The sequence below is a fragment of the Dasypus novemcinctus genome, chromosome 19, assembly GCF_030445035.2.
Source record: "Dasypus novemcinctus isolate mDasNov1 chromosome 19, mDasNov1.1.hap2, whole genome shotgun sequence".
Classification (NCBI taxonomy): domain Eukaryota; kingdom Metazoa; phylum Chordata; class Mammalia; order Cingulata; family Dasypodidae; genus Dasypus; species Dasypus novemcinctus.
The window spans coordinates 7185338-7200976 of NC_080691.1; the positions used below are offsets into that span (position 1 = coordinate 7185338).

At 51.0% G+C, this 15639-nt stretch overlaps 1 protein-coding gene across 6 annotated transcripts in view; it reads right to left on the minus strand.

Moving 5' to 3' along the window:
* Positions 1 to 2904: 2904 nt before the first annotated feature.
* The window catches only part of SFSWAP (splicing factor SWAP), a 76890-nt gene continuing 64155 nt past the window's right edge, over positions 2905 to 15639 (minus strand). For 3 of the 6 annotated variants that reach the window (XM_071209734.1, XM_004484311.4, XM_004484313.5), the window contains 5 exons: positions 12108 to 12263; positions 10664 to 10789; positions 4417 to 4581; positions 3704 to 3776; positions 2905 to 3280 (listed from right to left, as the gene is read on the minus strand). In XM_071209734.1, the coding sequence (XP_071065835.1) occupies positions 3215 to 3280; positions 3704 to 3776; positions 4417 to 4581; positions 10664 to 10789; positions 12108 to 12263 (586 nt within the window). In that variant the 3' untranslated portion in view covers positions 2905 to 3214. The remainder of the gene's footprint in view (positions 3281 to 3703; positions 3777 to 4416; positions 4582 to 10663; positions 10790 to 12107; positions 12264 to 15639) is intronic. The other 3 variants (XM_071209735.1, XM_004484312.4, XR_011646464.1) reach the window with 2 other exon arrangements.

Genomic DNA, 15639 nt, shown 5'->3' on the forward strand with positions numbered 1-15639 from the left:
ATCGTCTAAATGCTGAAGGGAAGGACCAAGTTACGGGGTGGTGGGGGCGTCCCGTTGACGCGGGCTCCGGCACAGGGTGGGGGAGAAGCTGGGGAGGGTCCCCACCAGGGAAACACCTAAGTACTGGCCCCCCCGCAGTGACGCCTGTCGGTCACGGGACACAGGTAGGGCGAGCAGCTGTTTCCCGGGGTTCGAGTCTGCGTTCGCGTGCTGCTGGATGCGCGAGGCAGCCTCGGCGCTGCGTCTGTGTCCCTGTGGGGAGGACGCAGCGCAGGAAGGGCCTTTCTGAAGGCGGCGGTTGCAGGTGTTGGGTGCACCAGCTTCTCGGCACCTCCCGCCACTCCTGCCTCGGGGTGCTGCTGCTCTGGGCGCCCCAAGGGCACCAGCTGCGGGCGGGTCTCCCTGCTGCGGCACGGCCGCCCCGGCCCCCCGAGGCGCGGGGTCAGCAGGCGTTTGTTCCAGCCACGGGAACGGACGTTTTGTGGACCCCCGAACACAGACCCCACAAGGCGGTCTTCTCTGGGCCAGCCGCTTCCAGCGCCGGGGAGCCCGCGGGCCGCCGCGCAGCCAGGAGCCGCTCCCCGAGCTGCTCGCGACGCTGCCGGGCCGTCTGCCGTAACGCCCTGCAGCGCCAGTGCCACCAACATCCCTGGGAGCTTCGCTTCCAACAAAAAGGCCCAACTGGCAGCACCCGGCAGGCTGCCAAGTCCACCCCAGCCGCTGCCCGTCGCCCCCTCCGCGGGTCTCCCCGAGAGCGTTCGGTGCAGGACAGCCCCCGCCCCACCAGCATCACCGTGCGGCAGCGCGTCGCTCCATGGGGTCCAGGTCCAAACCGCCCCTGCCCCACCAAGGCTCCTCTGCAGAGCGGCGGCGAGGCGTGGCAGGAGCCACGGCAGGAGGTGCGGCAGGAGCCACGGCAGGAGCCACAGCAGGGAGCCACGGCAGGAGCCACGGCAGGAGCCACGGCAGGAGGCGCGGCAGGAGCCACGGCAGGAGCCACAGAAGGGAGCCACGGCAGGAGGCGCGGCAGGGAGCCACGGCAGGAGCCACGGCAGGGAGCCACGGCAGGAGGCGCGGCAGGAGCCACGGCAGGGAGCCAACGGAGCGGCAGGGAGCCCTAGTCTCAGCCGGCAGACGCCACCTGCACGGGGCATGGGACGCAGTAGCCACCGTAACAGTGACGACCACATATGTCCATTTCCACACGTCAAAAACTATCAAAGTGAAAAGATAAGTGACAAGTTCTAACCAAAGCACAGGAGAAAGAAGAGGGCCGACTTCTCCAACAGGTGGCGAGCGCTCACAGGCACTAAGGCACGCTCTGGGACACAGCAGGCTGCGGGCACCGTGTCTCAGAGGAAGAGACACAAAAGCTTAAACCTCTTAAGAAGTTGAAATGGGACAACTTGCATTTTTCTGATTTGGCAAAGAAAGATAAAAATATTGAAAATACACTATTTTTAGAAGGCAATTTTTTTGTGTCCAAATTTTAAACACCTGCAGCTTCTGGTCCGGCACTTGCTCACGGGGGCTTCCCGGTGCCGGGGCAGTCACCCTCTGTGCGAGGACGCCCGTCGCGGCGGGCAGCAGCGCTTGGTGGCAGTGAGGACACATCGCTGAGGAAGAGGCTCTGGCGCCCGGGCACGCAGCAGGCGCGTGCCTGGAAGCGGCTCAGCCGCCAGGCCCAGGGGGGCGCCTCGGGCCTGCCCACGTGTAAGGCGGGCAGGTGCCCTCTGGACGCAGGCCACCACTGAGTGGAGTGCACGAGCACACGTGGGCGGGCGACGCGGCCGGCAAGGAGGTGGCCCTCTCCTCCGCTCCTGGGTGGGCGACACCTTCTGAGGGTGCCCTCGGCTGCGGCCAGGGTGCGCGCGGACTTCTCAGGCACCCCTGGGCTTCTCCCCTGCTCAGGGCGTCCTCCCTGCCCCTCTGCTGCCCGCGACTGCTGCCTGCAGCAGGCCCTGAGTTTTCCATCGGGAAGTGGGCTCAGGGAGGCTTCTACTTGAAAAGGAGGAAAAGAAACAATAAATTCCCGTTTTTTATTTTGGTGGATTGGCCAAAGTTAAAATGGAATGTGATGCTGGTGTAGAAGGGATTTAAGTTAGACGCACAGAACTTTCCTCCTCCGGGGATGAAAATACTGCTCTGAACTGTGGATCACAGACAAGCCAGCAAGTCTTCATTTTCCTGTTTCAAATAAAATGCAAAGGCAGAGACAGAATCTTCTGTGCTGACTCTGGTGCCACCTGGTACTGCAAAATGACAATTACTGTGGCCTGAAATCCCAAGCAATACAAGCACACGGCTTCGACATGGTTGGAAACTGTAGGATGAAAGAGCATCTTGAGGAAATTCTAATATTAGTAAGTCACAGGGGGCTGAGCTGAGAAGGGCTCCAGGGAACACCTGGGGGTGGATTCTGAGGAATGTATCAGTCGGGGCTTTCTCAATACACAAGAAAACCACCTTGAATGGCTCATCAAAGCAGGAATGCTGACAGCCCGCACTCAGGGAGGCCGGCTGGCTTCAGGCACAGCTGTATCTAGGCGCTCTCCAGACACCCTGGAGGCCCTCGGCTCTCCGCCCACGCTCTCAGGTGCCTTGAGTGGACGATCCCCTCAGCTCGGCATCACCAGGGTCCGGCGGGTTTGAGTGGCCTGGAGCAGGACACGCTACGCCTTGGGGACAATGACCACCGCCAGGGCCAGGGGCAGCTCTGACGGCCGCGCAGCCAGTGACAAGCAGGAGGGGAGGGTGAGGGGCGCGGGGTGGGCGCTGCTGAGGCAAAGAGCCCCTCCATGTTGCCGTGGCGCCCTCGCAGCCAGGCGTGTCAGTGGCAGGCAGCAGATGGCCAGACGGCAGCACGGAAGCCACAAGGCAGACAAGAAGACACCACTCCAGAGCTACTAGCTAGAAAAGGCATTTTCTTCCCGTTTTATTTGATATTACACTTTCACAGAAACATGATATTATGTACAAATATACAGGTAAGAGACTGCTGGTCAAAAATCTTAAACTGAAAATGTCATCAAAAATTAATTTACAAAAACCACCAATTGTCCAAGGGAGTCCACGGTGGAAATCTGGACAGTATGCTGTGACGGATCTGTACAGGAAGGGTGCCGGCCGTCCAGGGCCTGGGTCTCAGACAACGGTCCCCGGCCACAGCCACCCCACGGTGACCGCGGCGGCACCGCGGCGGCCCCGCGGCGGCCTAGGAGGCGCTGCTCTGCAGGTTCTTGGAGGCGGCGAGCATCGCTCTGACTTTGGCCATCAGATCCTGTGCATGGTGAGAGGACAAAGGGGCCTGGCTCAGCTCTTCTGAAGGCGCGGGATGTGGACAGGCCTGTGGCCAAGGACCAGCCTCACCCCACACGAGCGGGCATGGGGGAGTGCGCGGGGCCACTCAGACCACAGACAGGGCCAGACTCAAGTCACTCCCTCTAAGCCGCTCCCGAGGCCCACCGCTGTGACCCGAGGAGGCCCGGCAGCTCGGGCCCCGGTGTGGAGTGAGACCCCCGGGCATGCCAACCGGGGTGCTCGGCTCCTCCCAGAGAGCAGCAGGGTCCCTGCACCTCCTCTCTGGGCGTGCCCCACGTCAGTATCGACAAGGGAGAAAAAGGAGGTTAGCGGAGGAGCAGGCCCACCTCGCGGACGGGGAGTCCTGGAAAGAGCAGAGGCGGAAGTGAGCGCCTGGCCTTACCTGAGTTATCTTGCTTTGCACAGAAGAAACAATAGCTGACGAGATCTGACCGTCTTTTTCCTGAGAAACTCCCCTAACAGAAAGAAAGAGAGGTATTAGAGGTTTAAGATATTCTTAAAATTGTCTGAGCTATTCTAAGGGGATTCGGCTGAAGGGGCCCTGCGCGGGCCTGCCGTGCAGTGGCCTGTTCTGAGAGAATGGCTGCAATCCCAGCAAACGCGACTGCCCGCTGGTTACGGAGGAAAAGCCTTGGCTCCGCCCTCCAGGGAGACACTTAGCACACCCGCGGCATGTGTGTGGAGCCGTGCGGGCGCAACCGCTGCACGTGGTGGGCTGCGAGCAGCATGCGCTTGCCCAAGGCGTGAGAGCTGATTTTAAGTAAGCCAGGACGCACCTTACAATCAGGGGAATTACAGAGGAGGCGCAATACAACACATGCTCCTTTACAAACGCACGCCCCTCCTGCCCGGCCGTCTCGTGCCCTCCTCTGCCCCAGGGGAAGTGGGGGTGGGGCGGGCCAGGTCAAAACAAGGAGCAGAAGAAGTGGGCACTGGGACCCGGCAGTTTCCACTTGCGCCCCGTGTTTGCTGGAGAACCCCCCTCCCTGCCACACGCCTTCCTGCCCTGCACCGAGGGACACGGGCACGAGGTCCCTGGAATGGAGCTCTGCGGCCCCAGCAGGCAGGGTCAGGGGCCTGGCTGCCGGCCACTACCTGGAGCGCTCCTGGCTGGAGCCCCGACTCTCCACAGGAGAGATGCTGGCCGAGTGGCCCGACTGCCGCTGTGCGGGCGGCTTGCTGGGGGACGCTGACCGGGAGCGGGCCTTGGACTTGGTCCGGGACCGCGACCGTCGTTTCTTCTTCTTCTCGTGAGGACTTCTGGAAGGAAAGGCTTCTATGAGAGGAGCCGAAGCTTGATTCAGAGACAAAGGTACGGAGTGTTAATGAGTTGAGTTTGGGGTCGGAAGTATTTGTCAGGTAGATGCATGTCATCTCCAGGCCAGTGGGTGAACCTGTCTGTGTGCGTTAACCCCCGTTTAAAGCTGTATTTACTTAACTAGCAACTGATGGATTTAAATAAAGGGTGGGTTTAACAAAAGCCATCTAGAAGTAAAGACAGAAACAGTTTTCTCTGGGAGGAAGCTTTTACCCCGTTTATAATTTATTTAAGCACTTGAAATGCTATGGTACTCAAAATATGGCTGGCGCTCCATCTGCACCGCAAGCACCGAAGGCGACCAACCAAATACTGCGCTTACGCCGCCCTTTCACCTACGCTGCCTTAACGAGGGTTTCCCAAAAGAAAATGGAAGATTATAAAAACCAAGTATTACAAATTTTGGAGTTCCTTTTGAACTGGTTAGTTTTGAGGTTAGGACTGCCCACCGCACCTGTATTTCCAACAGCACCTGGAACCGAACGACTCCCTAACCGCGACGCCCCACGGGACAGCTCCCCCGACGCAGGCCCGTGCTCGATGCAGCAGCTGCCCCGCCGTGAGTGGCGCCCCCACGCCCCACACGTTATGAGTCATGGAATCTGCTGATTCCTCCTCAGAATGTTTTCAAGTGTTACTTCTTCCTTTCTAGTCTGTGCGTCACTCACCCACTCATTTCTCTGGCCTCCTGTGCCGACTGCCCAGCTCCACCCTCCTTCGGGGTTCCTAAAGACGGGGGGCCGGGCACCCCGGGAGGGCAGGGCCTCAGCGATGCGTCTCCACGCCCGCAGTGTCTGCTCGGGGCTGAGTGGGGAGCAGGAGCCCAGTAAGTGCCTAACGAACATTCTGGTGAGTGCAAGGGCACTTGACAGACTCTGAGGGCAGCTTCCAGAAAGGTTCACTACACCGAAATGAATCAGCAAAAGCCAAACTTTATCTAAAAAATTGCTGAGCTGCTATTCTGAAAGGAAAATGTAAAATTTGTGTTTGTTCTTTCACTTCAATTGTGTAGCTGATCAGGATTTACCAAAATGCAAACCTAGTGCTAGCAGAAAACCGCAGGCAGAACAGTAGGAAATGGACGTGCTTGGACACAGGACCGGCCAGCCCCTGCCCTCTGACACAGGGTCCCAGAGCCAGAGCTGCCGCTGCAGGCACATTCCTCTTGGTTCTGAGTGTGGGAAACCCAGGGAGGGTGCTTTGGGTGCTAGAGAGTAGAAACCAGACTCCAACCCAGCCCCTGCGACAGCATCGCTGGCCTCTGCAGCGTGCTGAAACACATCTTTCCAACCTCGGGAAGCACTCCATCGACCCAAATGCCAGCTGCAAGAGGGTCGCAGCCAAATGGCTCCCCGGGAGACGGAGAAGGAAAGCGGGAGCTTGGCCCACTTCCCTGACAGAAGCAGAGCCCAGCAGAGGGGCGGTGATGCCCTAAGCGTGGAACTGACTGGCTGAAACCCAGGGCCCTCCCCCTGGGTGGAGGCTGCTGTGTGCGCACAGACGTGAGCCGGGCACTGCGCTGCACGGCTGCAGGCGGGGCCATGCGCTTCCTGGAAGGTGAGGGGACCCCGTCCCTTCCTGTCAGAGCTCTTAGGAAGCAGCCACCCAGCTCCCCAGTGGCTACCCAGGGCCAAGTTCAGGCCTGGGCATGGGCCTCTGCTGCCCATGACGTGGGCATGGCAGGGCCTCCATGCAGGGCACCAGAAGGGGGTGCCTCATAGCCCACGGGGTGAGGCTGGGCCCCAGGGATCCGCAGGGCCTGGTTTTGTGCTTTATTTAAATAGCAGCAAGTCCTCTCAATTTGACCTGCCCAAAACTGACTACACCAGAGCCCCAGCCCAAACCGCCCCCCGCGCCCAGAACACGGCAGCCCCTCAGCCTCGCGTGGTGTGGCCACGACTGTCCTGACAACGGCTAAGTCAGAGGAGCTCTTCACCCAGGCCACCCCCAAAGGCTCTCTTTAAGCATGGAATAAAGTGCCCACTGTAAGGTCCTGTGAGATGGCCGGGCCTCCTGTGCTCCCTGCTCCTGGGTGCTCCAGCCTCCGCAGCGTCTCCTTCCTGTGTGCGGCCCTGGGCTGATGGCAGCCCCTCCTTCTCCTCCTTCCTCGGGGCTGCTTCCTTCATTTGCAAACCCCGGCCCCCTCCTGACCAAGCTCACGGCCTGCGGCAGAGTCCACGAGCGGATGCCATGCTTCATCGGCCCGGCCTGCAGCCCTCCCCCGGCCCTGCTCTGCACAGGGGCACGGTTATGCAGGCACCATGCGTCGACACAGCAAAGTGTGTGGCTCTCCAGCGTTAGCTGATGAAAGGCAAGCAGAGGCTCGCCAGCGTTACGTTCGGCTGCCAGAAGGGGCTGGTGGCGAGGCGGGCTGCCCCTCCCGAGGGAGCCTGCCGGACGCACTGCGAGGCGTGGAAAGCGGCTAAGCCATGGTGCTGCCGCTCGGCTCCTCGGCAGGAGAATCACGGGTGGCAACGGGTACAGGAGGGCAATTTTCTAAATGGCAAAGTTCTGTGCGATGTTCCTGCCTATAAACTTATGCTGGTATTTCAGAGGAGGCAGCAAACATAAAAATAAAATACTTAGTAGTGTGCCACATTGGTGCACAGTGACCCAAGCACAGAATCTGGCTAAATATATGTGGCTGCCTAAATTAATCAGAGGCAGGCTACTAATGCTCAACCGTAAACCAGGCACAGTATTACCACACCTAACCTCTTAACCTCATATAAGACAAAACTTTCTAAGTATATGCTGAAGGACTGAATTACTCACTTTTTAATTTTATTTTAAAGATTTATTTCTCCCTACCCCTCTTGTTGTCTGTTGTTTGCTGTGTGTTCTTCTGTGTCTCCCTGTCTTCTCTTTAGGCACATTGGGGAAAACAATCCTGGGACCTTCCGGGGCGGGAGAGAGGTGCTCAATCTCTTGCACCACCTCAGCCCCCTGGTCTGCTGCATCCCTTATTCTCTCTCCTGTGTCTCTTTCTGTTGCATCATCTTGCCACACCAGCTCTCCGCTTGGGCCAGCTCTCTGCGTGGGCTAGCTCACCTTCACCAGGAGGCCCCAGGAATCGAACCCTGGACCTCCTATATGGTAGACTTGAACCACATCTGCCTCCCTGTTTCTTTTTATTGAGAAGCAGTATTATGTTGCCCAAATAGATCGTTATTTATTTATTCATTCCCTTGCTGCCAGACATTTGAGTGGTTTCCAGGTCCAAGTTTGGGAAAACTGGCTTGAAAGGCTCCCACGAGCCACATTTGAGATGATGTCACCACGTGGATCCCTGCACAGCACCACCACACCAAAGCCCTGAGAGCCCACGGTGACCTAAGACGAGGGCAGGAGGACAGCTCTTCCACAGAGAAGCTGACCGGCAGTACAGACAGAGGGAAGCATGGTTTAGAAAACCGCCGCTTTGCAATCAGCAATGTAATAAATGACCCAGGCAAGGCTCTTCGGTGGAGGCTAACCCCTGAGCAGAACGTGCCTGGGCGGAAGGGCACCCAGTGCCTTGCTGTGCCGACTCACTAGAGCAACAAGGAGAAGGCACCAAATGCTGTGGTGCAGCTGTAACCAAGGAGTCACACCTACCAGCACCACAAGGGGACTGTTTTTTTAGGACCTTGTACGTGGGAAGCAGGCGCTCAGCCACTGAGCTACACCCGCTCTCCCACTCCTCACAATGGGATTGATGTGGTTTCTGTCTCTCAATCACCTATATGGTAGTACTGCCAAAAATATTTAACGTGACTCTAACCATGACGACACAATGAGATGAGCCCAGACTGTGAGGCCTAACAGGCCTGGAACCTCAAAAACCTGCAGGAAGGACAGAAGGAAGGAGGCAGGAGGACGCTGAGATGAACGGGAACTAGAGACATGACAACTGAATGTGTGACCTTTGATTAGATTCCAGGTCCAGGAAAAAACAAAAACCAAAGAGAAAAGGACATATTTTGGAAAAATCTGAGAAAAGTGAACATAGACCCTGTGTCTTATGTTCACTCCTCGGATGTAACAACATTTGGCTCTACAAGAGAATGCCCTTGAGTGATGCACACTGGGAGTATTTAAGGAAAGTGTCATGATGTCTGCAACTTACTTTCAAACATCTCAAAAACAACACAAAGTAGATCTAAATGGTTTAAAAAGCTATACCTTGAGAGAGAGAGAAAACAAATATGGCCAAATGTTAACCTGCTGAACCGAGATAAAGGTTGTATGTTTTATGGGTGCTCATTATACTGTTTTTCTTTTTTTTTAAACTGTCTTATAATGCAGAGGTTAATTTGAGGGCAGAGCAAGAACTGAGATCTTTTATTTCGAAGAATAACTTTTAGATATGCCCTTTACATGTATCAAAGGTGGTGATGAACTTCAAATGTTAAACAATTACTTGCTTAAGGAGTAGAAGCTAAATGGCTTTCTATTTTTATCACAGGATAATGGAACAGTCATGTATGCTTAGCACGGGGCTCTAAGGCATGAACTGAAACTGAAAGGCAGACAGAGTGCATCTGAACACGAAACCTTAGCAGAAATCTTTCCAGCTTTACAGTTCCTTTGCTGACTTTTCTGTTTAAAGAAGCAGAAGGCAGGTAACTACTTAAAGGAACGGTCGTCTAACCAGCAAGGCATTAACAAAGCTTTCCCTCTGGAAGGATCTTTCCGGAAGTGTTCCTTCAGGGGCGTTGCCCGGGGAGGGAGCCGCCGCCGCAGCTGCTGGTCTGCTGTGCGTGCCTGGCAGGTGGGGTGCTGGGCACTGGCTGGGCACTGGCGTGTCCGAGGGCCGGGGCGACCCTGAGCATGCCCTCTTTGCCTCTCTGATGGGGAACCTTCCATTCTTGGGAGCACAGGGCGAGGAACTCGATGCTAAAGATGGCTATCAGCGCCAGGCTGGCACCTCTGAGCGTCTCAGTCACTGATGATAAAGGGGCCTGTGTTAGCTCCCGTGTGTGTGGAAACACAAAGAAGAGTACAGGAACGCTGCCCTCCAGGAACCCCTCATTCCCAGGGGTTCATAGAGGTATAGCACTGAATGGCAACTATCAGCAAGTCAGTGAGCACAGCACCAGCCCACTGACGGCTCCTCCGAGCAGAAGTGAGACTGAGGGCTCTGCCATGGCAGAGGGTACTGCCAGCAAAGGGGATGGGGCAGGGAAGTGCTTCTGACAGCATGAACGGAAGCTCCGGCTTGGGCACCACGGCAGGCCCCAGTTCGACAGAGTGCCCTGAACTTGTCTGAGGTGAGAGCTGGCACCGTGAAGTCACCAGCCACAGCTCTGAGGGTTTAGTCCACCGGTGGCAGTGCTTGGCTCTCTCACCGGGAGGGACGTGCTGGGGCACTACAGCTTGCACAGTTGAGGATGTGGCCCTGAGATATCAGGGACCAAGACCAGGCAGAGCGGCTGGAGCTTCTACGTGAAGCTGACCTCACACACGCGCATCTGGCAACTAAGACAGGTACCTGAGCAGTCAATGGGGTCAGAGAACCCGACCTCTCCTTGCCTTCTGGGTGTCCAAGGACTCCGCAGCTACGGCTGTGGCCTGATAATCAGGAGCCACTCAGGCAAGAACAGCGATTTCACTGGAGAACAGAGAGGGCTGCACGACCTGAAATGCTGGGATTTCCTCTGCCTGTTCCTACACTTCCTCTCTTCTCCAGTCAGCTGGTACAAGGGGTCAAGGAGCTGTGTGTGGACACAGCAGAGGCATCCAGCCTTTGGGGCTCATGCTGGGGGAGACGTCATCTCCAGCAAGGCTACCCCAGATGGAGTGGGCAAAGCCGTCGACCTGAGGGCTGACTGCGATTCCAGCAGACACCTGCTGGCCAAATGGCAGGAGATACCCGCTCACTAGCCACGTCATCCCCGAGTCCAGCACCGCGGGACCCGTCTGGCTAGCTCCCTCCCCTTGTCTGAGCTTTAAAAGCATTAAAAATGCCACCACAGGACTCAGCATTGCCAAAGCATCTCCCTTCCCTGTAATCGCCAGGGTCTGGCGCACGTGCACACATACCTCGAGCGGGCCCGCCGCCTGCTGGCCCCGGGGCTGTTGCTCATCCGGTAGGCAGTGGGGACGCTCCTCTCTTCCCTCCGCCTCTCGGGAGAGTGGGCTCTTCTCCGGGGGGACCGGGACCGGGACCTGAACAGAAGAGAAGGCGTTTCAGTGACCCTGTGGGGCCCCAACGGTGACTCTTGCTATGGCTGGGGCAGAGATGAGACATCGCCTGCACCTGCAGGATGCTTGGCGGCTATGTTTTTGCAGCTCCTGGCCCCACTACTCTACAAGGCAGAACTGAGAACGGTCTCAGGGGCGTACAGCCTGCTCTCTCCCACTCCAAATCCCGTATCCTAGTAGTGCTCCACCTTTCACCAGCTAGGTGAAATTCAGCTGGAGGTGAGAGGCTATGTGTTGCTGATTCAAATGGTCATCAGCAACGAACTTTTCATCATCAAGGTCTAATTATACAATTTATGTCCAATTTAGGTCTGCTGTTTCTCTTCCTTCCTCTTGCTTTTGCCCATTTTATCCCGTTTAAATTTTTTTTAGCTCACTGATACTTTTATCAAAATTAGATAAGGAAAGGCAATGAAATTCCAGTGAGCCATTTCTACTTGTTCTGCATACTGGCAGTAGGTTAGCTGGGGAAGAAACGAAAAGGTAATGAAGCTAGAGGATTACTGGGAAATTTCTTTCGTTTACACTAACCTTGTGGCTTATTAGCACGAGCAATCAAGAATTGGCTGCAGGGAAACTGGCATGAAGCCTTAAGTCTTCAGTCCAATTCTGGATAGGCCATTCTCATGATAATCTGGGCTAAGTAATTCCAGTTTATTGATATTTAATTTTCACTTTCCACGTACGCCCCAAGACTCCTTCTATTTATGCAATAACAAAATCCACGTGAGGCGACCGACACCCAGGAGTGACCAGTGACCAGAGCCCCAGCCTGAGACCTTCACCAGTTTGGGGCTCATGGTCCTGGCTATAGGGCCCCTAAGAGAGGGGTTGGGACTTGTATTTTACTGTTTCAGGAAGACCCGCAGTAAGCAGAAATCTGGAAAAACACACATTTCTTTCCTTTTGGTCTCCATGACAACCCACTCAAAAACAGTATAAGGAAGAGCAGTTTGATTTTGCCATTTTAAAAAAAATTCTACATCGAATCATTTTAATTACAATAAAAAAAAAAAACAACAAAAAACAACACACGCTGTTGTTCCAGAGATCAGGTTATGATCAACCACATTCCGCCCTCTTGTGTCAGAGAGAAAACCTTGAGTTGTTCTTGAAAAAATATGACAGCCATGGAATGCACCTGCTCCAGGATAAACCAGAACCAGTTTTAGGGTCTTCTCTAGTATAACTGCTTTTAAGCTTATAAAACAGTTTGGCTCCCCCACCCCCAGACCTTTCCTAAGCTATAAAACAGATTACAAAGGTGAGGTCAGTTAGACACCTTGACATTTTACCAGGTTTTCCCTCAAAAGAGCTCCAGGAGTCAAATCTTTCCGTGGCCGAAGCTGCCTGATAATTCTCCTGCTCTGCTGCTGCTGCCAGTGCCGAGCTGCTCTGACAAGTCTCCGTGCTCAGGGTCCCTGTGGAGGCTGTGGGTCTGTGATACGGAGGCACACACTTCACATTCAGAATAACACGGGCTGCGTGGGGTTAACTACACCCTGACAAAGCTCTGCACTTCAGTCAAAGCTAGCATACCTTACGGAAAGCTAAAATGTCGAACTCTATCAAAAACTCAATCATCAGGAAAAATAAATTAGTTTTCAATGCCCGCAAATTCATAACTCTGAAATACAATGCCATTTTGCAGTGGCTATTAGTATTATATTTCTTTAAAGTGAAGTGGCTGTTAAAATATTAGATTTCAAGTTATCTGGGAAAAAAGTCCATCTCAAAACTGGGGTCAGTAAACTACCAGATATTCTTTAAGGTTTATTTTAATCAAAGAAGCTTTAATGCCTTTTATTGTGTTAACCAGGCTTTTAATACAACATGTGTTAAGACACAGGAATCCAGTTTATAAGAAAATCACCTGTGCAATGGGACAGAAGTCTTCTTAAAGAAGACGGAATAATCGCAAGTAAAAATTTTCAAGCATAATGCCACTCAGATATTTTTTTTCCTGAACAGTAAGAATGGTTTGTTTTCAAATAAAGGCATACGACTTTTTAAATGATAAAATCCCAGAAACTTTATCTGAACGACAGTGATCATAGATAGTTATCAGTAACTTATTTTCACCAATATGTAACCATTTCTTCTAATCCATGTCATGGTCCACAGGTCTTTAAGGAGCTGAATAAGCTGAACGGATGACTCAGCAGCAAGGGTCCGGCTGACAGCCGACTTCAACCGAGACGCTCCCGAGTTTAAACTGTGCGTCAGATTTGATCTACAGTCGCTTATTTACCTAAGTGATGCCTTGCTCACTGCAGCTTCTTCTCTCCTATACTATTAAATATAGACACATACCCTGCTGCTTTATCAGGGTTTTGATTATTAATTTAGCATTTTAAACGTCACCAAGTAGCAAACTCAGTGTTTCACATCCCCTCCCCTTTAAGGAGCAAGAGGAGGAAAAACAAATTCAATTATTTTTATTGATTTGCTGTGCTGTTGTTTCTCATGGGAAAAGAAGGACAAATTTCAAAGTAACATATGATTCCAATTTTGCTTAAGTTCTTTATGCAAGTTAAATATAACTGTTTAAAAAAGGCTGTATTAATGCCCAGCTCCCACACCCTCTCTGACCCAGGCCAAGCATCCAGGGAGCTAACTGAAGTACACTCTATCATACAGGTGCTCTCAACTTAAAATGACCAAATTCCAAGAACGGCGTGAGCCTCCGCCGAGCCAGGCCAGCTCTGAGGACAGATCTAGACACCTCTCCTTGCCTTCTCGGTTCCAAGTCTTAAACAATGACCAGTCACTTTTTCACCCTAGTTAATCTTACCGAAACTTTAAAAAATAAACTCAGTTTGAAACTTTAGTCTTAAAAATTCAGTTTAGAAATATCTCAACCAGGGGTCCTTAACCAGGGGTCCACGGACCAAAGACTTCAGGGGATCCATGAGCTTGAACTGAAAAAAGTCACCCTATTATCTTTATTTTCTCCGAGCTCTAGCATTCCCTTCACTTATGAATGTATGTAATAAATTACAGTAGTATTCATTTCATATCATGTTACCACTGCTAGGCCCGATGATTCTGAGTGTCATAACTACCTGCCGCTGCATTCTGAGAAGGGGCCCGTGGTTTTCCCCTGACTGGCAAAGGGGTCCATGGAACAAAAAGGCTAAGAACCCCTGATATAAACTATTAAAACTGAACTTTAATTTTAGGCAGTAAGTAAACTGCATAAGAACTGAAAATAATTCATTTCATTAAGGTAGAGAACCTAATGTGATACACAAATAAAAATGAAAATAGGAAACAATACGAGAGAAAAAAATCTTATAAAGTTAACGATTTAAAAGTCAGTAATACTACCTTGTTGTAATCCCTGTGCTTTTTAAAAAAATTTTTATTGAAGTATATCATTCATACATGAACACACATAAACAATAAGTGTATAGTAACCTGTGCTTTTTGAGAGGCAACATATTTATTTTCCCAAACTAAAGATCTTCCTATGAGTAATTCACCTAAGGGAACCTGTAGTTAATTATATTTAGACATAATGAATAAATGGGACTTTAACTTGTATATATACATTATATATAAAAATAAAAATTCATTAGGCTATGAAAGGGATTTCTAAATTTTAAGTTTCTACATTTTATACAGGATTTTATTAATTTAATATATAAAAGAAAACATATTTCAATTGTAGTATCCTACCACAATCAGAACTACTTCTAAGTGCAGCATTTTACTTTGAGCTGGCAGGAGTCATTTTAAAACAATCAATTAAGTTGTCTCAGGCCCATGAAACAAGTCTGATATGTCCTACGTAGACATTATATCTGTAATGGTTTATTCTATCTGAAAAGACAGATAGTTAAAGAAAAAATTATACAATATCATTAGCAACTTAAATATTTTGGTTAAAATCTAATTACTTTTTATACTTCAACAATTCATATTACTAAGAATACCAACCCATCCCATTTCAGAGCAGCTGCATTTAAAATCCAGTAGGATCCCTGGAAATTATCAGTGCTGGAAGAGCTTGAATTGAGAAAGGAGATCTTCAACCAGCTTAGAACAAAGCACAATACTACAAATCTGCTCTTCTCATAAATAAAAGCCGAGACAGAATTCTACAAGAAAAGGTTAAGGTAAAAAACTACAAGCTTCTTTCTGGCCTCAGAATTCAGATACTGCAGGATAAATGGTCATTCAATTATCTCTCTTTCTTGGGACACTTTAAAATGACCTGGTTTTGTTACCAAGGAAAACAGTAACCGCATACTGACTTTCAAGACAACATTTCATAGATGACCAAATACTTTGAATTATTTATTTTATAATCAAGTTGTACTTTGCCTTGATATTTTATCTAAGCAACAATAAGACCAAATACCAAAGTTTTAACTTATTAGTGAACTTAGTTGATTTAACTATAAGCAACATTTTTGGTATCATGTAGATACTACCTCAAGCCACTGATATAAAAAAAAAAGTTTTGAGAGTTATGGAAAAACTCTGTTCACACAGTTGCATACTTTAACTGTATGTCAAATTAATGTAAAATTGGTAACCTACCATCAAAACAGAAATCATATGCAGAAAATTTTTAACTTGTGATTTTTCTTTTAACAAAGCTATAAACTAAGATTTTGCTTCTTGTACATATCAGCATTGAGTATATATAAAACATTACATATTTTAATGTAAAATAAACAATCTACATTTATGCTAAAATGGAAAATATTTTTAAAAGTACAAATAATATGTAAAATAATGTACTCTATGACAGATGGTCAATAAAAAACTGACTAAAATGAACCTCGGGGAAAGTTGAATAGATG